This window comes from Phodopus roborovskii, unplaced genomic scaffold (assembly GCF_943737965.1).
Source record: "Phodopus roborovskii unplaced genomic scaffold, PHOROB, whole genome shotgun sequence".
NCBI classification, from domain to species: Eukaryota; Metazoa; Chordata; class Mammalia; order Rodentia; family Cricetidae; genus Phodopus; species Phodopus roborovskii.
The window spans coordinates 5211399-5232007 of NW_026126599.1; the positions used below are offsets into that span (position 1 = coordinate 5211399).

Sequence of the window (20609 nt, forward strand, 5' to 3'; positions counted from 1 at the left end):
TATTTATTTTTCTTCTTGACACAGGGTTTCTCTGTGTAGTCCTGGCTGTCCTGGAACTTGCTTTGTAAACCAGGCTGGCCTTGAATTCACAGAGAGCCATCTGCCTCTGCCTTCCTAGTGTTGGGATTAAAGGAGTGCACCACCACCACTATGCCTACACTTGTTCTTATGCTTGCACAATCTGAACTCTGCTGATTGAGCCATTTCCCCAGACTGTATGTATGTATGGGGGACTTGGGTAGCACAGTGTATGGGGTGTCAGAGGACACTTGAGGGAGTTGGTTTTCTCCTTCTACCATGAGGGTCCTAGAGACTGAATTCAGATCTTTAGCCTTGGTCAATGCAAGCATTTTCCCTCAGAGCCTTCTCTCTAGCTCCCAACTTTTTTTTTTAATAAACCTTTTCTAAACCTTTTATTATTTTATTTTTATGTGCATCGATGTGAGGATGTCAGGTCCCCTGGAACTGGAGTTACAGACAGTTCTGAGCTGCCATGTGGGTGCTGGGAATTAAACCCGGGTCAGTTGGAAGAGCTGCCAGTGCTCTTCTTAACTGCCAAGCCACCTCTCCATCCCCTGAGTCATCTCTTCAGCCCCCCCACCAATTTGGGTTTTTGAGGCAAGGTTCCATATAGATCAGGATGGATTGGAAATCAATATGTAGCCTAGGATGATCCTGCTGCCTAATCCTCTGATGGGTTAAGGTTACAGGTTTACACCACCACACCCAGCCATTCCTCATGACCTGAGCCTAAAGCTTGGGACAGATGGTGAATGCACCCTATGTCCTGTCATGATGGTAAATGACTAATCAATAGCTAGCATTTATAGAGCCCTGACACATATCAGACATTGGCTTAACTGCCTGATGTGTAATGAGGCTAACTTGTCCAAGTCTGCCCGAGATGCTCCTGGGTTAAACATGTTTGAACAGAATACCAGATTCCAGGCACCCTCAGCATAGGGTTTGGGTGTTACTGCTTTCAGTGAGTTCTGACTTGCTCCCCCAAGGCTGGCCTTGAACTTGTAGCAATCCTCCTACCTCTGCCTCCCAAATTCTGGGATTACATGTGTAAGTCACTGTACCCAAGGGGTATGGATATATATAAAGAGGGAAAGCTCAGAGAGGATAAGGAATCAGTCACATGGCCACAGAGGGTGGCTGAGCATCAACCTAGTTCTTGGTGACCTTTCTGTGACCTCTAAGGGATTTCCCAGCAAGGATTGCAAGGGGCTTCCCTGGATTGACATTTGATGATAGGCAGGCCATGCCATTTACCCTTCCTCTTTGATGGTGCCTGAAAGGGACTGCCTGAGCAGAGATCTGTTTGGACACAGCTCACCCTGGAGGACTGGTCAGCCTGTGGCTGGGCAGGGCCAGAGGGCCCAGATCTTGTGGGCAGCCTGTGGTAGGGCCAGCATTCCAGGGGCCTTCCTGGCATGTGGGGAATGTCCTAGAAGTCTCAGTCTTCCAGAAACTCAAAGGGAAGTGTTCTTATATGGGGTGGTGGGTGGTGGGAGGTGGTGTTTGGCGGGAATGTCCCTCTGGTCTGGAATCATGCATGAGGGGCTATAGTCAGGCCAGGGAGGCGTCCTGCTTTGCTGATTTTCCTCATAAACAGAGACTGCAATTCCTGTCTTACCTACTCTGCTTCCCAGTCGACCAGCACCCCAGGGCATGAGCATCACCAGAGTGGGGACGTTGGTCACTGACTTGGGCCACATTGGTTCTGGAATAGAAACCTCATCTTAGCACACGCCCAGGCCTGGAGAAACCCTGAGGCCGGCAGGTAGGGCTCTGCATGCTCTTTGCTGGAGTCCAACATCTGTTCTACCTCAGGCCCTTCTGTTTCCAGCCGGTGTCTTCCGGTGACTCTGGCCTCTTCAAGGAACAGCACTAAGGCTACTTCCTGGTGTACCCTGGACCCCTCCCTCCATCCGGGAACGCATCATTACCTTAAACCTTGCTGATTCTTCCTATCTGCCAGGTTTGGAGGTAGGGTGATCCAGGGGGCCCCCAGAGAGCAGGAGAAGTTGGGAATCGGCCAAATACTGCTGAGGACGATAGTGGAGGAGCAGTTAAATGGACTAGCCAACACGCACGAGCCAGTGGCAGAAGGATTGCTAAGAGTTCAAGTCCAGCGTGAGCCATATAGCAACTTCAAGGCCAGTTTGGACTACAAAGTGAAAGCCCATCTTAAAACCCAGGAAAACCCACAGAAGCACAGGGGCCCGGGAGCGCGCTGCAGAGCCCCCTCCCCAGGCAGGACGGATAGGGGCGTGGCCTAACAGAGTGACGTCATCAGCGTATAAAACCCATGGGCGCCGCCGGGCTGGCTTTTGTGGAGCGCTGCAGCCCGCTAAGCTGTCCTGAACAAAGGAGGTCGGGCACAGCCACCCAAGCTCCCGGGGCCACCGGGCCGCCCTCCGCCACCATGACCGCCAACGGCACAGCCGAGGCGGTGCAAATTCAGTTCGGGCTCATCAGCTGCGGCAACAAGTACCTGACAGCCGAGGCGTTCGGCTTCAAGGTGAACGCGTCCGCCAGTAGCTTGAAGAAGAAGCAGATCTGGACGCTGGAGCAGCCTCCTGATGAGGCGGGCAGCGCGGCTGTCTGTCTGCGTAGCCACCTGGGTCGCTACCTGGCCGCAGACAAGGACGGCAACGTGAGCTGTGAGCGCGAGGTGCCCGATGCCGACTGCCGCTTCCTCGTCGTGGCGCACGACGACGGCCGCTGGTCGCTGCAGTCCGAGGCGCACCGGCGCTACTTCGGCGGCACCGAGGATCGCTTGTCGTGCTTCGCGCAGAGCGTGTCGCCGGCAGAGAAGTGGAGCGTGCACATCGCCATGCACCCACAGGTCAACATCTACAGCGTCACCCGCAAGCGCTACGCGCATCTGAGCGCGCGACCGGCCGACGAGATCGCGGTAGACCGCGACGTGCCTTGGGGCGTCGACTCGCTCATCACCTTGGCCTTTCAGGACCAACGCTACAGCGTGCAGACGTCGGACCACCGCTTCCTGCGCCACGACGGGCGCCTTGTGGCGCGGCCCGAGCCCGCCACGGGCTACACGCTCGAGTTCCGCTCCGGCAAGGTGGCCTTTCGCGATTGCGAAGGTCGCTATCTGGCTCCGTCCGGGCCCAGTGGCACCCTCAAGGCCGGCAAGGCCACCAAGGTGGGCAAAGATGAGCTCTTCGCCCTGGAACAGAGCTGCGCTCAGGTGGTGCTGCAGGCGGCCAACGAGAGGAACGTGTCCACGCGCCAGGGTGAGTTGGGGACACGTCCCCTTCTTAGGTCCCGATAAAGTGCACAAAAGCATCCTCCCAACTCCTGCATCCTTCCGCTTCCCGATCCCACACCCATCATCCCATGCGCTCTTATTAGGATCACAGGCCTCTATGTGTCGCCTTGGGGAAGTGGGCTTGTGTTTTAGAAAGACCGGGTCTCACTATGTATGTAGCCCTAGCTATCCTGAAACTCGCTCTGTAGACCAGGGTGGCCTTGAACTCGCAGAAATCCTCCTGCCTCTGTCTCTTGAGGGCTGGGATTAAAAGCATCCTGGACAGGGGTCCAGGCAGGATGTGTGCTTCTGCTCGTAGGAGGTGACGTGGGTTGTGGCCTAGCACATCCTAAAGCAAAACTGTCCACCTCCCCCACCCCTGGCTGGGGGCGTGGGCCTCCCTAGACCTTCTCTGTTCCCTCTTTCCAATCTGGTTGTCCCTATTCGTGGGCTGATCCTCTAGGATAGGCTGCCTCAGGTCTTGGGAAGGAAGGCTCACCCTTGTCCATTTCCTCCTGGTCCTCGGGCCTTTGGCTGGAGGGCCATGGGACAGTCACCCCTGCCCTCTCCTCCTTTCCTGGCTAAATGGAGGTTTGGCGGGGCTTTTGATCGCGGCGGGGTGTGCGGGGTGGGGTCCGGCCTGCTACGGAGGAGGGGGGGGAAATGTCCGCCGGTTCTGCCCCTCCCCCATCCCACCTCCCCTTGCCTAGGCCTGGCGCTCCGGGCCGCGGCCTTTGTGAGCAGGGGGGCGGGTCGCCTCGGCTGGGCCCTCCCTCGTCCCCTTTGTCCTGCTAGGGCTCTGCAGATGGGAAAACCAGCTGCGGCGGAGCTGGGGGAGGGGATCTGCTTAGGCGGTTCCCTCTGCGGAAGAGCCAACCCCCCCAGGCGTCGTCTCTGGTCCTGGGTAAAGGCGCGGAGTGCAGCCGCCTGGGTCTTCCTTCGCACCCCGGCTGGCGGGCGGCGTGGCCCGGGTGGCTGCACGCCAGGCGCCCTCCCTGCCCTCTCATGCACGCCTCGCGATCCGGCACTTGGCCCTGCGAGTGTCTAGCTTCCTCCAGAAGCCTCTACCCTCGAGTGAACCGGTCCCCAAGGCCCCTGGCTGAGAACAATCGTTTGCAACTGGATCTGTCCCCATCCAGGGCCTCCAGCAGGCTGGCAGGCCATTTCCGACCAGCATGGGCGTGCCACAAGTAGGCGCCTCCTTTCTGGTTGTACCCCCTGCATCTTTGCCAAAGGGTCTTTGCTGCCTGATGGCAGGGGCTTGTGAGATCTCGCTGCTTTGGATGGGAAATTGGACCCCAAGCTTTGGAGATGGCTGAATGGGAGCGTGGTGTGTGGCGAGGAAGCCCTCCCTCCCCCAAGGCAGAGGCCCAAACTCTGGGTGGGGCCTCCCTGAGTTTGGCTGAATTAACACTCAGAAAGGTGCAGCCATTTGCTTTAGGTTACACAGTAAATCAACATGCTGAACTGGGTGTATTTGATTCCAGAATGTTTTCTCATTTTACACACACACACACACACCAATGCTTGTCAGCTTCTCTTGTTTCACATTACTAGGTGAAGGGTCAGCGTTCCCACCTGTTTAACAAACACGGAGATACAAGAGATAGGATATGTCGCTTGGGAACATGACTGGCATGTACAGCAAGTCACTGGGGATACAGGGCCAGGGTACTAGATTACCAAGGCCAGGGGTCCTTTCTGAGGACACACGAGTTGCCCCAGGAGAGTGAATAGAAGTTCACAGGCATTAAGGCTTGCCGATAGCGGGCACAGCCAGTGCAAAGGCCCTGAGGCAGGAAGGTGCAGAGAGAAACCCTGCATATCCGGGAGGAAGGCTGGCTGGCATTTGGGACTGGAGGAAACCCTGCAGGTGCCAGGGACTCCCTGGCAGAGAGACTGGCTGTCTACCGAGCTGTGTCCAAGGCTTGCTGCCCTGGGAAGTGTTAGGCTGAAACAGGTGACTTAGGCTCTCAGGGCCAGGAAGGAGCTAGAGGGTGTGTTTTGCGAGCCTGGGCAGGTACCCCTCTCTGAGGGTGTCATGATTGTACCTGAGTCACGCTGATCGGGCAGGAGGGGGCGGAAATTGAAGTTGAAGGGGACTTGGGGTCATGGTTTAGACCTCTCCTGCCCTCATGCATAGGGGTCTGAGTCTCATTCCCATGTCAGCCAACTCCTCCCTGGCTTTTTTGGGGTGAGCCGCTGGGTGGGTGTGCCTGGGAGGCCATTTTGGGCAGGCCTGCGTGGCAGGGAGGCGGGGCGGGGCGGGGCTTCCGCAGCGTTGGGAACTCCTAGCCAGGAATAGGGGGGAGGGAGGGCGCAATTTGGGGCTGTGAATCATCCCTGCCGAGTTGCTTCCTGTTCCCCGGCCTCAGTTTCCCCATCTGTAAAACAGATTCTTGGTTCCTGGGAGGTGGAGATCGCGTGAGAGGAGCCAGCATTACCTTACACAGGATTAGGGTGAGGGTCTCCTGATCCTCACAAGCCCTTGCTGGCTCAAGGAGACCCTGTGCTATGTCTCCCCACACTGCCCAGCTTGATTCACATGTTGGGTTCTTACCCCTGAGCATGCTTTAGAAGGATCTTTGGGATGTCTAAGAGTTCCCCATTCTTGACAGCATCTTGACATCGTTTTGAGCCCTTAGTGGACTTTGGTGTAGGTGAAGTGAAGTCCTGGAGGGTTCTAAGCTGAACCCTCTTCCTACATGAGATGGGTTGTGGAGGATGCTTATTTAGAACAAGGCAAGACAATCTGGCAAGCTGCTAAACTCAGGAGGTGGGTGAGGGTTGGGGGACCCTCTGAGTCACCATAGCAAGTGAAGCTGGAAGATAACCACACCCCCTTCCGTGGGCTCCTGGAGCCTGTGACTCAGGTTTTCTGTGCTGTGTTGAAAAAAAAAAATCCCACAGAAATTCTGTTGCCATAGCAACGCAGCTCCAATGTGATTCCAAGGCCAAATGGGGCCTTTTCCCCTTTGCTGGGCCTTAAAGGGGCCATTCTGCAAGGGGGGCTGACTTCTTGCTGAGGTGGGAGGGTTCCGCATCTCCTTGGCAACAGGCACTCACATCCTTTCAGGGTTCCAACAGAGATGATCCTTTGTGGCAGGATGGAGCAACTGAGGCACAGAGAGGCGAAGGCATTCACCAAAGGCCACCTGGGGTCTACCTTTGGTGCCTCACTGGCCTCTTAGTCTTTTTAACAAAGATCGGATGCTACAGGTCCTTTGTTTGTACCTGGATGGTGGCTTGGATGTCCTCAGTCTGGATGTCTCATTTCTCAGAATTAGGGGAAGGCTGACCACTGGCATATGTCCACGGTGCTGCCCCATCTTGGGGCGGTGCCTCTCCTTTGTGCGAAGGCGACTAGCATACTGGGAAGCCAACTTTTTAGCCACCTTTACCACACCCAGCTTAATTTTGGTTTTTGTGTTGTAGCCCATCTGGCTTTCAAGTCTCCTCTTGTCTCTGTCTCCAGAGAGCTGGGATGAGAGGCATGGGCCACCCCTGCCTTCCTTCCTTCTTCCCTCCCTCCCTTCCTCCCTTCCTCCCTCCCTCCCTCCCTCCCTTCCTCCCTCCCTCCCTTCCTCCCTCCCTCCCTCCCTTCCTTCCTCCCTCCCTCCCTCCCTCCCTCCCTTCCTCCCTCCCTCCCTCCCTTCCTTCCTCCCTCCCTCCCTCCCTTCCTCCCTTCCTCCCTTCTTTCCTAGACAGGGTTTCTCTGTATTGCTTTGGAGTCTGTCCTGGAACTCGTTCTTTAGACCAGGCTGGTCTTGAACTCACAGAGATCTACCTACTTCTGCCTCCCGAGTGCTGGGACTAAAGGCGTGTGCAACCAACGCCCTGCTTGGGCCACCACTTCTGATTGTCTTCTGGCTTCCTCTTGATGGCCTATCATGGATGGAGCAGCATTCTGCTGGGAGGGGCTTTTCTTTTCTTTTTCTCTTTTTCCTGAGGCAGGGATCGTCTATGTAGCCTTATCCATCCTAGAACTTGCTCCATAGACCCAGCTGGTCCAAAAGAACTCGAGAGATTCGCCTGCCTCTGGTGCCAGCGTGCTGGGAGTAAAGGTGTGCTTTTCTTTTATTGTGGGAATGCTGATCAAACCTGAGTCCTTGCGCATGACAGACCAATGCTCTACTGATGATCACACCCTCAGCCCCTTCCTGAGAGGGACTCTAGACAAATGCTCAGTCACCCAATACTGACTTTTATTCAAAATAAAATATTAGTCAAATTATGTTTATCAGTTATTTGTATGTGGGAGTGTGTATAGAGGCTACAGCATACACATGGAGCTTGGACAACTGGTGGGAATCTGTAGACCAGGCTAGCCTCTAATTCAGGTCCACCTGCCTCTGTCTCAGAAGTGCTGGGATGAGGGGCGTGTATCTCCTCCGCCTGTAAGAATATTTGTTCCTACAGAAGACCAGTGCTTAACATGGTGGCTCACAGCCATCTGTAGCCCAGTCCCAGGAGATCTGGCCTCAGAGGGCACCAGGCCCACATGTGGTGCACATCTACACACACAGCAAGGCACACACACACATATATAATACAAGAAATCCTTTCCTTTTTTTTTTTTTTTTTTTTTTTTTTTTCCTGGACAGGGTTTCTCTGTGTAGCTTTGACTGTCCGGGACCAGGCTGGCCTCAAGCTCACAGAGTTCCACCTGCCTCTGCCTCCCAACTGCCGGGATTAAAGGTGTGCGCCACCAATGCCCAGTGAGAAATATGTATTTTTTTTTTTTAAATTGAAAATTAGCCAGGCAGTGGTGGCACAGGCTTTTAATCCCAGCAGAAAGGAGGCCAAGGTGCTCCAATCTCTGTGAATTCAAGGCCAGCCTGGTCTATAAAGAAAGTTCTAGGACATCCAGAACTGTTATGCAGAGAAACCCTGTTCTCAAAAAAAAAAAAAAAAAAAAAAAAAAAAAAAAGAAAAGAAAAAGAAAATCAATAAAAAAGAGAGGAAAGGAGGCCAGCAATCCTGTTTGGGTTCATGTTTACTGGCAGGGAGATGCTAGGGTAAGCTTCAGTGTTTGTGGCTGGTCAGGGCAGGGATAGAGTATGACTTCATCTTTATTCATTTTGAGATTTTTAAGTTTTCTAAAGGAACGTGTGGTCATCTCATCGTTTGTGGGGTGCTGGGGATGGAATCCTTGACTTTCCACCATGCTAGGCAAGCACCTTACTACCAAGCTATATTCCCAATCCCCTCTCTATTTATTTTATATGTAACCCTGGCTTAGAACTCATTGTATAGACTAGGGTGGCCTCAAAGCACACCCACCTTCTCTCTCTCTCTTTTTTTTTTTTTTTTTTAAATGCATTTGGCTGTGCAGTAAGTTCAAGGCCAGCCTGATCTACAAAGTGAAGTCCAGGGCAGGCTCCAAGGCTACACAGAAACCCTGTCTCCAAAAAATTAAATAAATAAAAGCATATATATATATATATATATATATATATATATATATATATGAGGTTGGTGGTGGCCCACATGCTATGACATACTTTTAGATGTCAGATACAGTTTTCCTTCTGCTGTTTTGGTCCCAGGGATCGAACCATGTTGTTAGGCTTGGCGGCAGATGCCTTTACCTGAAAGGGCCTACAACCCTGTGTGTGTGGGTGTGTGCTCAGGCTAGCCTTGAACTTCTGATCTTTTATGCAGTTCTCTGTACATGTTAGGCAAGCATTCTACACACTGAGTTATAGCCCCAGCTCTATTTTGTGTTTTGAGATAGGGTCTCATTTGTAGCCGGCGCTAATCTCAGCCTCCTGAGTGCTGGGGTGGCAGCCGTGGGTGGCCAGGCAGAGCTCATACTTGATCTTCTTTTACTTTCACACATCCATCCCCTCTACATGAAGTGGGTAGCAAACCCCTTTGGCCAGCACCCCACAATGTGACATTCTGTAGAACTGGCTCCATCTGTGTGTTTATATGATGGTTTTGGTTGTATTTAAAGCAAATTCCGGACCCTGGGGCGACTTATCCGGAAACGCCCCCATCTGTACCTACAAAACCAGGCCATTCCTTACATAACAGCAGCATTGCCTGACTGTTATGTTAAGAACCCAATACGGGGCCACAGGAGAGTTTCTCTTGCTTGGCTTTAGAACGTCTTTGTGGGTGGTTCCTGTTGAAGTTTGAAGACTTCCTTCCGTTTTTCCTATTGGGATGCTAGAGATTAAAGAAACCCACTAATGACTGAGCTAAGCTAAATCCACACACACACACACACACACACACAGTTTTATATATCCCTGGCTGGCCTGCCTCAGTCTTCTGAGGACTGGTATCTCAGATTTTCATTGCATATGTGTGTGCCCCTAACATGGAGGTCAGAGGTCAACGTCAGCTATGTCATCCTCCGTCTTTCTACACACTTTTTTTTTTCTTGGTTTTCTGAGATAGGGTTTCTCTGTAGTTTTGGAGCCTGTCCTGGAACTCACTCTGTAGACCAGGCTGACCTTGAACTCACAGAGATCCCGCCTGCCTCTGCCCCCCGAGTGCTGGAGTTAAAGGTGTGCCCCACCATCTCCCAGTTTACATACTTTTTTTTGAGACGAGGTCTCACTATGTAGCTCCGATGTCCTGGAACTCACTTTGTAGACCAGACTGGCACAAAGATTCACTCTGTACTTGAGACAGGAATTTTAGCCGGATGTGATGGCACATGCCTTTAATCCCAGCACTTGGGAGCCAGAAGCAGGCGGATCTCTGAGTTTGAGGCCAGCCTGGTTTATAAAGCAAGTTCCACGTAGAGAAACCCTGTCACAAAAGACCAAAAAGGAAAAAAAAAAAAAAAAAAAAAAGGGACCTCTTGGTGGCCTGGAGCTCAGTGATTTAGCCAAGCTGGATGGTCATTGAGCTCTAGAGTACCATCTGTCTTGGCTTCCCTGTGCTGGGATTATCGGCTCAGCTGCCATGCCTGGCTTTCATGTGGTTTCTAAGGATCTGAATTTAGTGTCTGAGCAAGTGCCCACTGCCAGGATACCATCTGAGGTATCTGAGCCACACTTGAGGCATCTTGTTGAGACAACAGTGGCCTAATTGGCTGGGGTCCTCCTCTGCAGGAATGGACCTGTCGGCCAATCAAGATGAAGAGACCGATCAGGAGACCTTCCAGCTGGAGATCGACCGAGACACGAGGAAGTGTGCCTTCCGCACCCACACGGGCAAGTACTGGACGCTGACGGCAACCGGAGGGGTACAATCCACTGCATCCACCAAGTGAGTGACACCACACCCCTGCATCTCCTGGGCTGGCTAATCTCCTGGGACCAGGCAGCTTGCTTGACCCCCGTGCTGCCAATCCCTCTCCTCTTCCCCAGGAACGCCAGCTGCTACTTTGACATTGAGTGGTGTGACCGTCGCATCACTCTACGCGCATCCAATGGCAAGTTTGTGACCGCCAAGAAAAATGGTCAGCTGGCCGCCTCAGTGGAGACAGCAGGTAGCCACATGGGGGCATGCACCCCAAGCCTGTTTCCTTAGTGTCTTAGAGGGACAGTCACCCTGTGTTCAGTCACTAGCCCCACTTGAACCTCTCTCTGTGTGCAGGTAACCCCTTAAATTGGTGTGTCCTCAGGCTGGCACCGTTAACCCTTAGCTTCTTGATGCCTTCTGAGGAACCCCTGGCTGGCCCATCCCTGTTGCTGTAAACTCAATGGCCCCTTTCCCTGTGACAGGGGACTCTGAACTCTTCCTCATGAAGCTGATTAACCGCCCCATTATCGTGTTCCGTGGGGAGCATGGGTTCATCGGCTGCCGTAAGGTCACAGGCACCCTGGATGCCAACCGCTCCAGCTACGATGTCTTCCAGCTGGAATTCAATGATGGCGCCTACAATATCAAAGGCAGGTTCTCTGGGTGGGGTGCTTACAGCCATTCAAGATCATAAGGGAATGCATGTTCTATGGTCACTGGGTAGCCTCTTCCCCCCTTGTCTGTGGAGAGAACTTTTCTAGCCTATCCTAGGCAGATGGAGAGGGTGGGAAGCTGCTGGGGATGGTGGTGCATGGCTATAACCTGGGAATCTGAGGCAGGAGAATTACCTACAAAAGAAAAGGAAGGATGAAAAGAGTAGATGGAAGATAAGGATATGACACCTTGGCTGTGGGACCAAGACTAGGACCAAGACCCCCCCACAGTCCTGAGGTGTAAGATGTAATCAGGACCCTGTGTTGTGCGAGGCCTTGGTAAGGCAAACCTAACTCCTTTCTTAATAGTGCTGAGGACTGAACTCAGCCAGACCCCAGCCCCTCACTGAGGGATTCTAGGCAGGTGCTTTACCACTGAGCCACACCCCAGACCCTCACTGGGGCATTCTAGGCTGGGACTCTGCTGCTGATCTATATTCTTTTACGTGTCCCTAGCTGTCCTAAAACTTGATTTGTAGACCAGGCTGTCCTTAAAGTCAGATCTACCTGCCTCTGCCTCCCAGATGTTGGGATTAAAGGTGTGTGCCACCGTGCCAAGCCCTTAGTCCTCTTATATTTTTTTAGTTTGAGATGGGGTGTCAGCAAACTTCCCAGGATGTCCTTGAACCTCTGGATAATTTTCCTAACTCAGCTTCTTGAGTAGTACAGGACTGTACTCGGGTCCAGCTAACCCCACTCAGTTCTGGAAATGGGCTGTGGGAGGGATATTAACCCTTTCAGAGAATGGATGTGGGGTGGGAACAGAGCTTGACATGTAGTCTCCCTCCTTAGACTCTACAGGCAAGTACTGGACAGTGGGCAGCGATTCCTCAGTCACCAGCAGCAGTGACACCCCTGTGGATTTCTTCCTTGAGTTCTGTGACTACAATAAGGTGGCCATCAAGGTGGGTGGCCGCTACCTGAAGGGGGACCACGCCGGGGTCCTGAAGGCCTGCGCAGAGACCATCGACCCCGCCTCACTCTGGGAGTACTAGGGCCACCTGCTCTCTGCGGGCCACTCATCCAGTCCCTCCTGCCTCCTGCTATCCTTACTACTCGCCACGTGGCCCTGCAGTAGGTGGCAAGCCCCTTGCCTTTCAAACTGGAAACCCAAGAGAAAACGGTGCCCTTGCCTGTTGCCCTCTGTGGACCCCTTCCCCCTAACTCTCTGCTCCCCATGGCTCAGTGGCTGCAGACTGTCCCTGGGAGGGACTTTGGGTCCCTTCTTTGCCATGGGGCATGCTGGCACCTCTCTTCTGACCTCAGACAACTCTGAGCCTTATTTCCCCTGGAAGTGGCCTAGGAGAAATTGGTGGTGGTGGGGGGCAGGGAACTGCCCTGCCCCTGAGCTTGTAACTGGAAGCCCCCCTCTGGAGATCATGTCTCTCTGACGTACCTGCTCTGTCTGGCCCCAGCACCTGGAGGCAAGCCTTTTGGTGGGATTGAAGCCAAGTGTGGCCTGGTTTGCCTACACATTTTTTTTTCTGGATCATGGCTGGAGAGTGGTCTTTGGGTGACACTGCCAGGTCGCCCCTACACATTCTGGGGTTCAGGGGTAGGCCTTGCCCCCATCTCTTTCCTTTTCACCCTGGCCTGACTGGAAGCAGAAAAATGACCAAATCAGTATTTTTTTTGTTGTTGTTGTTTTTAAAGGAGATGTTACTGTTGAAAGGGCCCCTGGGCAAACTTGCCTGGTTGGTTGTAGCTGTGTGTGTGTGTGGTCTTGGGGGGGGGATACTTGACACCTGGCCTCATCAGTGGGTTCCCATCCTGCCTCCCTCCCCCTCCCCCGCCTGCCCACCTCCAGCCCTGGCCCTGTGATTGGTGCTCCATGCCTTCCTGACACCTCGGGGCTCCTGGGGTGGGAGAAAGCCAGTGTTCCTCCTGGGAACCCTGGAGTAAACCTCAGGGGGTCCCTTCCCAGGCACCCCATTCTACCAATTCCCCAACACCATGCATCTCACTCACTTGGGGTGTCTCGGTCTTTATTTTTTATTTTTTGTTTTTGTAACTGTCATTTCTATAACTCTGAAGACCCATGATAGTAGCTTTGAACTGGAAAATAAAATAATGCCATGTCTGCAGCCTGTGTGTGTCTCACAGTGGAAGTGGATGGGGGAGGGAGCCTGCACTGATGCCAAGGGGCAGTCTCTTGTTCAGGTCTCAGGCCTTAGCTGCTCCAGCAGATACAGTAGTAGCTCTGGCTGAGCTCCTGGGTCTAGCAAGCAAGCTGGATAATTAAAAGTGCAGGCTGAAGGGTGGTGGTGTCACCTTTAATCCCAGCAGAGACAGGTGAACTCTGTGAGTTCGAGGCCAGCCTTCAAAACCACAGAGAAACCCAGCCTCCAAAAACAATGACAAAGTAGAAGCCAAGGGCAGACAAGAGGGTTCAGGAGGTAAAGTCACTTGCTGCCAAGCCTGATGTCTGAAGACTGATAACACAACACCCATGTGAGGAAGTCTGGTGCAGTGGTGTGTAGCTCCTCCAGGGCTTGGAGGAAGGGTAGAGAGACAGGAGCATCCCCGGAGCTTGCTGGTTGCCTAGCCTTGCCTAATCTGAGAGCTCTGGTTTCAGTGAGAGGCCCTGTCTCAAGGTGATGGTTGGTTGAGGAAGATACCCCAAATGACTTCTGGCCTACACACACACACACACACACACACACACACACCACACACACACACACACACACACACACACACACATACACACAAAATAACAATCCAGGCCTGTCATCCCAGCTACTCAGGAGGTTAAGGAGGATCACAGATTCAAGGTTGCAAAGTGAGTTCAAGGCTAGTCTGGGCACCTTGCTAGATGTTTTAAATAAAGGGCGCGGACCGGATGTAGTTCGTGGGCCAGCATAGCTGAGGCTCTAGGTTCAATTCCAATAGGTTCGAACCCAGCATGGTGGCACAGGCCTTCAATCCCAGCACTCAAGAGGTAGAAGCAGACGGATCTCTGAGTTGGAGGACAGTCTGGTCTACAAAGCAAGTTCCAGGACAGCCAGATCTGTCTCGAAAAGCCAAAAAGAAAGAAAAAGTCAAGAGACAAGCCAGTAGGCTGCCTTCATCTTTGAAGGGTAAGCCAGTGTCTTGGGAGTGCGCCAGAGGGTCTTGGGGTTGAACCCTAGAGGATTCCAGTGTCTGCGATTTCTACCGATAGGTAGATACTTTTCTGGGACTTTTGGAGCATCCCAGAGTCCCATTTTACGGAGGGTGACACTGGGGCGTCAGGAAAAAAATTTTTTTTTGCTGGTGCGGAAGAGTGCTGAGTAGCCCCAAGCCCCAGCAGCTGGAAGCTCTGCAGAGGCGGCTGGAGAACCGCACTGATTGGCTGCTGATGACGAAATGAAGCAGCTGCGCTGTGATTGGCGGTCCCCGAGGGAAGCCCTGCGGGAGATCGACTGGGGCAGATGGCCACAAAGGGTTCTTTGGCCCCCGCAGGGTGGAAGCTCGGCCCCAAGCCAGGAAAGTGTCAGTGACGCGGAGAGACAGATGAATTCTGTAGAGTTCACCTCTCTGGTGGGGGCGGCGCTGAGGGGAAGGGACACCCTATCCATCACCACCGCCAAGCACTTTGTGGCCCCCTGATGACTGTGGAAGTCCCTCGCGTGGCTGTGGGGAGGATCCGATGGATGAGGCAGGTGCTGCAGTTAATGGTAGAGTCTGTTTCAGGCAGTCCAGGGTCGAAGGGAGGGAGCATAGGTCTGATGGGGGCTGGCACAGGATCTGATGGGAGCGCGAGAGAGAACCTAATCCAGAAAAAGGGACAGAAGAGTTCCTTGTCAGGGAACTCTCCTAAGCACAGGCCCTGAATAGAGGAAGCTAATAGAGAATGGCTGGGCTAGTGAGGACAGGGTTCAGGGGCCCAGGCAACTTGTGGAGGTAACCAGCACCTTGGAGGGGAGAGGGATGGGCACGCGTGTGGTAGCACACACCATAGGTATGTCCGAATCTTGCACACGCACATGCACATGGGTAAGCATGCAGAAGCACATTTGTACATACAGCAGCTCCCATAGCCAGCTGTAGCTGGGTACCAATGTGTCCCTGTACACCATCCCCTCATTTCTTCCAGTTCAGTCAGGGACCCCATAGATCAAGATGGATCCCCTATAAATCTATTTTTGTGAGTGTATGAATCCCTTTCCCATTGCACAGATGGGAAACCGAGGCAGAGTCTCAGGAAGCTGATAGCACAGGTTAGTGTGTGAGTTTTCTCTCTCTAGGCTAAAAATGACATTTTATTTGTATGACTGTTCTTCCTGCGTGTATGTGCACCACACAATGTGCACCACACTGATGATGCCTCTGGAGATGGATTGGGTCCCTTGAAACTGGAGTTATGGATGTTGTGAGCCACCACATGGATGCTGGTCCTCTGCAAGAGCAAGTGCTTGTAACCATGGAACCATCTTCAATTTCCTCCATCATCATTACTCACGTGTTTGTTTTTTGAGACAGGGTCCCATGTTGCTCAGGCTGTAGTCAAGGGTGACCTTAAATGTTGGGGAATAATATTCTAAGGTGTGTCGTATTTGTTTATTCTTTGGAACATTTGTTTAATGATGTAAAGATGTGTGACTTTTGTTTATGCTGTATTTGTTTAACTCTCTGAAGCTGTGATTCTTTGCCTGTCTAAAACACCTGGTGGTCTAATAAAGAGCTGAACGACCAATAGCAAGGCAGGAGCAAGGACAGGCGGGGCTGGCAGGTGGAGAGAATAAATAGAAAGAGAACTCTGGAAGAAAGGAGCAAGAGAGAAGGAGGTGAGGAGGGTGTCAGGGGCGGCTACCCAGCCACCCCCGCCCCCAGGCAGCCATGGAATAAAAAGGAAAGAAAAGGAACAGAGAAAGGTAAAGTCCAGAGGAAAGAACTAGACGGCATAATTTAAGTTAAGAAAATCTGGTGTGGGGCATTGGTGGCTCATGCCTTTAATCCCAGCACTCTGGAGGCAAAGGCAGGTGGATCTCTGTGAGTTCAAAGCCAACCTGGTCTACAGAGCAAGTTCCAGGCGAGGCTCCAAAACCACAGAGAAACCCTGTCTCACAAAAACAAACAAGCAAAAGCCAAGACTGGAAGGTAACCTAGAGTTCAATGTCAGCCTGGGCTAATAAAGTGAGTTCCAGGCCAGGCTGAGCTAGCCTAAGACCAACCAACCAAAAGGCCCTACTGCATTTCCTTCGGAAGATAACTTGAGCTGTGCTGTGGTGGCTCATGCCTTTAATCCCAGCACACAGGAGGCAGAAACAGGTGGATCTTTGTGAGTTCAAGGCCAGCCTGGTCTACAGAGTGAGTTCCAGGACAGCTTAGGGCTGTTACACAGAGAAACCCTGTTTCAAAAAACTTTAAAAAGGGCCGGAGAGATGGTTCAGTGGTTAAGAGCACTGATTGTTCTTCCAGAGAACCCAGGTTCAATTTCCAGCAACCACTTGGCAGCTCACAACTGTCTGTAATTCCAGTTCCAGGGGATCTGGCACCCATGGCCAAAGCGCCAATGCACATAAAATAAAGATTAAAAAATTAAAAAAAAAAATAAAGGAAAGAAAGATCCAAGTGGGAAGGAAACTTGTGTGTGTGTGTATGTGTGTGTGTGTGTGTGTGTGTGTCTGTGTGTGTATATGTGGGCGCGCGCGTGTGAGCGCACCAGCACTAACAGTAAATGAGTCATTTATTTTTTTCTGTGTTGAGCAATGGATCAGGAGTTCCTACCCTCTCTGGGTTGTCACACTCTTGTGTAGATGGGGAGATAAGAAAGGGCTCTGGGTCCCTTGAGGGTGATACCAGCAGAGGGAACAGATGGGGTCTCACAGGGAGAGGGATGCCTGAGAGGGAAGAGGGGGTGGGCTTTACATTCACCATGAAACCTGAGCCTCTTCCTGGGCCTCTGGCTTAAAGCCTCGCGTGGGCAAAGTCGTCCCCACAGGGGGACTGGAGGGGAGGGTCAGTATTCTTCTCCCCTTCCTGAGACCCAGGCTCGAACCTTGCAGGGAGGGGCAAACAGGGGGGCACTGTCTTCTTGAGTCCCCTAACTAGAGCCACACTGCCAGGTTTCAGTAATTAATGACAGTATTTTTGTTACCACAGCAAAAAATTAAGAATGTTCAGTGGGTAAGGTTGCTGACAACCTGGGACCCATCCCTGGGTTCCAGATGGGGGAAGGAAAGAATGGACGTCTGTAAGCTGCCCTGTAACGACCACATGTGTGTAGTGGCATAATGCATGTGTGCCCATGCACTCCTCTCTCTTGCATTCACACACACAAAACTGCAGTTAAAATTTAAAATAGGCAGAGGCAGGCAGATCTCTGTGAGTTCTAGACCAGCCTTGTCTACAAGAGCTAGATCCAGGACAGCCTCCAAAGCCACAGAGAAACCCTGGCTGGAAAAAAACAATTTGGGAGTCAGATATCAGGGTAAAAAACCTGATTGATCAGAGAAGCCATGGAAAATCAACCAGTGACCTCCTCTCTCCCTCCTTCCCCAATCCAGAAGGATCCTTGAGTCTTTCTAAACCTTTCCCTACTATTCTCTCTATCACTCTATATGTATCTTGGGTCCTTCAAAACCTCTATGGCTAATTTCACTCAGCTGACCCCTCCCTTTGAGTCAAGGTAAACTTTATTGGCAATCTTGGAGTGTCAGTGGGAAAAATATCCCACAGCAGGCATGATGGCACATGCCTTTAATCCCAGCAGTCCGGAGGCAGAGGCAGGTGGATCTTCATGAGTTGGAAGCCAGCCTGGTTTACTTAGTATGTTTCAGGCTGGGCAAGCCTACGTAGCAAGACCTTTTCTCAACCTCCCCTTCTCACCAAAAGAAATTCAGATAATATATGAATGTATAAACTCAAAGGCGAAGTGGCTGGAAAGACACAGCAGTCAAGAGCACTCGCTGTTCTCGCAGGATCGTGTCCCAGAGCCTACATATCTCTAACTCCAGCACGCCTGATCTCCATTTCTTTGTTTGAGGCACAGCTTTCTGTAGGTCTTAAGTTTGTATGTTTTTGATTTTCTGTTTCTTAGAGCACACTTGTTATCCACTGTTTTGTATATAGTTTTGTATCAAGCCTAAATCTTTTCTTTAGACTAAAAGGGGAATTGTAGTGAGATAGTCACTTTGTCTGCACCTGTGGCACAGACCACGCCCATTGGGGGTGGGGACAGGGGCAGATGTTACCTGGGGGAACTAAGTCTGAGGAAGAGGCTCCTGGAGCTCTTGCTTGTAGCATGGGAACAGGAGAACATCCGGAGGCATCCTTGGGACCAGGAACCTGCTGGTGTTCATCTGTCTCTGTTGTAAGTTATTTCTCCCTGAATAAACATCTATTCAGCCTATCTTTTTCTCCTGATCCTTATTAAACCTCAATAGCTTTCCCTGCCCCCTTTGGCTTTTCGAGAAAGGGTTTTTTTTTTTTGTGTAGCCCTGACTGTTCTGGAATTCGCTCTGTAGACCAGGCTGGTCCACCTGCCTCTGCCTCTGCCTCATGAATGGTAGCATTAAAGGAATGTGCCAACACTGCCTGGCCTGTAGACAGAATCTTTAAAGAGATAAAGAGAATCCAGGCCTGCTGATGCAAGCCTGCACTCTCAGCAATGGGAAGGGGAAGGTGGGAGGATCAGGAGTTCAAGGCCAGGTTTGGCTAAATGTCAAGTTAGAGGCCAGCCTGGGCTACATGAGAGCCTGTCTCCCTTTCCTTCCCTGCAAATAAAGAGGTGAATGAGTTAAAGTGATATCAAATGAGCTGGAGGTGTGGCTTAATGGTAGAAGGCTTACCCAGCTTGTGCAAGGCCTGGGTTCAATCCCTAGCACTGAAGATGGGTAGATGGTAGATAGATACATGATAGATAGATACATAATAGACAGATACATGATAGACAGATACATGATAGACAGGTACATAGATGATGTATACATAGATGATAGACTGATGATAGATAGATACATACATAGATAGGTACATGGGTAGGTGGGGAGGTAGACAGATAACAGATAGACGATTATAGTGAGGTCATTAGGCAAGACTTGATCTAAAAGATCAGGGTTTCTATAAGAAGAGTGAATCAGGCTGGCCAGCTCTGGTAGCAACTACCTGTAATTCTAGCAATTAGGGTGGGGTGAGGTGGGGCTGGAGGCAGGAGAATGGGGAGCTCAAGGCATCCTTAGCTGCCTAGTGATTTTGAGATCAGCCTGGGCCACACAAGTCTCTGTCAAGATCCTTCCCCACTAACAGCAACAAAACCCAAATCACAGAGCCACTGGAGCACAGCTGGGCTTCCCTGGGAAAGCACTGGCCTTCAAACCCATGTGGTTTATCTGGGAACAGACCACAGGAAAGCACTGTAGGGAGGATTTGGATACAGTGCAGCCAGGAAGCGCCCAGCAGAGTCACCACGTGGATAGGAGAGCCAGACAGTTCAGAGGAAGCGGACCACACCAGAGCCATCCGCCTAGGAGCTGGGCCACAGCCTCCTGCAGCGCGGACCCTGTCACACCCAGGCATAGCAAGAACTTGCCTGTGGACAGAAAGCAGACACAGGATAGAGCTGGTGCAGGGGGTCAGCCCACTGCACCTGAAGGTGTGAGCCCAACAAAATGAGGGGCATCATGGTGTCTGCTTCAGATATTACCATGCCGGCTGGTCTCAGTGCCCTAGCATATATATTTATGTATTATGTTATTATAAGTATATTATATGATTAATAAATAAATTATGTATATGTGTTTTTTGAGACAGTGTTTCTCTGTGTGTCCCCCTGGCTATCCTGGAAATCACTTTGTAGACCAGGCTGGCCTTGAGCTCACAGAGATCCCTTTCCTCTGTCTCCCAAGTCCTGGATTAAAGGCATGAATACATTGTCACGCCTGACTACATTTTGCATTTAAAAACAGACACACACACACACACACACACACACACACACACACACACTACAGACATACAGACATAGACACACATACATCACATACACACATCTTACACACATACACACTACATATCTGCATACATATACACACCACATGCATGCACACATGCACCCCCTCTGTGCATGTGGAGGTCAAAGGACAAGGAGTCAGTTCTCTGCTTCTACCATGTGGGTTTCCAACTCAGGTCATCATGCTTGGTGGCAAGTGCCTATCTGTACCCCAACCCTGCTCTATGTCCTCAAATAATGTCGACATGAATATGGGCATGCAAAAATCTTTGCGAGGTTAAGGTCTCAACTCTTGGTTCTGTTCTTTGGGGTGTAACTGCCCAATAATGAGCTAGAACATTCACAAATCCTTGCAGTACTGGGGATGGCAGTTAGGACCTTGGGCATGCTTAGGCAAGTGCTCCATGGTGGGGGTGTACAAAAACCCTTGGTTTTATGAGACAGTCTTTTCCTTATGGAGTTCATGGAGATTTAGAAC

General features: G+C 51.6%; 1 protein-coding gene across 1 annotated transcript; it reads left to right on the plus strand.

The window, feature by feature from the left end:
• Positions 1–2302: 2302 nt before the first annotated feature.
• Positions 2303–13280, plus strand: Fscn1 (fascin actin-bundling protein 1). The gene is made up of 5 exons (XM_051205138.1): positions 2303–3266; positions 10351–10507; positions 10609–10730; positions 10966–11133; positions 11989–13280. The coding sequence occupies exons 1-5, from the start codon at positions 2318–2320 to the stop codon at positions 12189–12191; spliced, it is 1599 nt and encodes a 532-aa protein (XP_051061095.1). The 5' UTR covers positions 2303–2317; the 3' UTR covers positions 12192–13280.
• The last annotated feature ends 7329 nt before the right edge of the window (positions 13281–20609 follow it).

Coding starts and splice junctions, on each gene's coding strand:
- Fscn1 (XM_051205138.1), top strand. CDS start 2,318: ATGGGCGCCGCCGGGCTGGCTTTTGTGGAGCGCTGCAGCCCGCTAAGC. Junction 3,267..10,350: donor GAACGTGTCCACGCGCCAGG/GTGAGTTGGGGA, acceptor CCTCCTCTGCAG/GAATGGACCTGTCGGCCAAT. Junction 11,134..11,988: donor TGGCGCCTACAATATCAAAG/GCAGGTTCTCTG, acceptor CTCCCTCCTTAG/ACTCTACAGGCAAGTACTGG.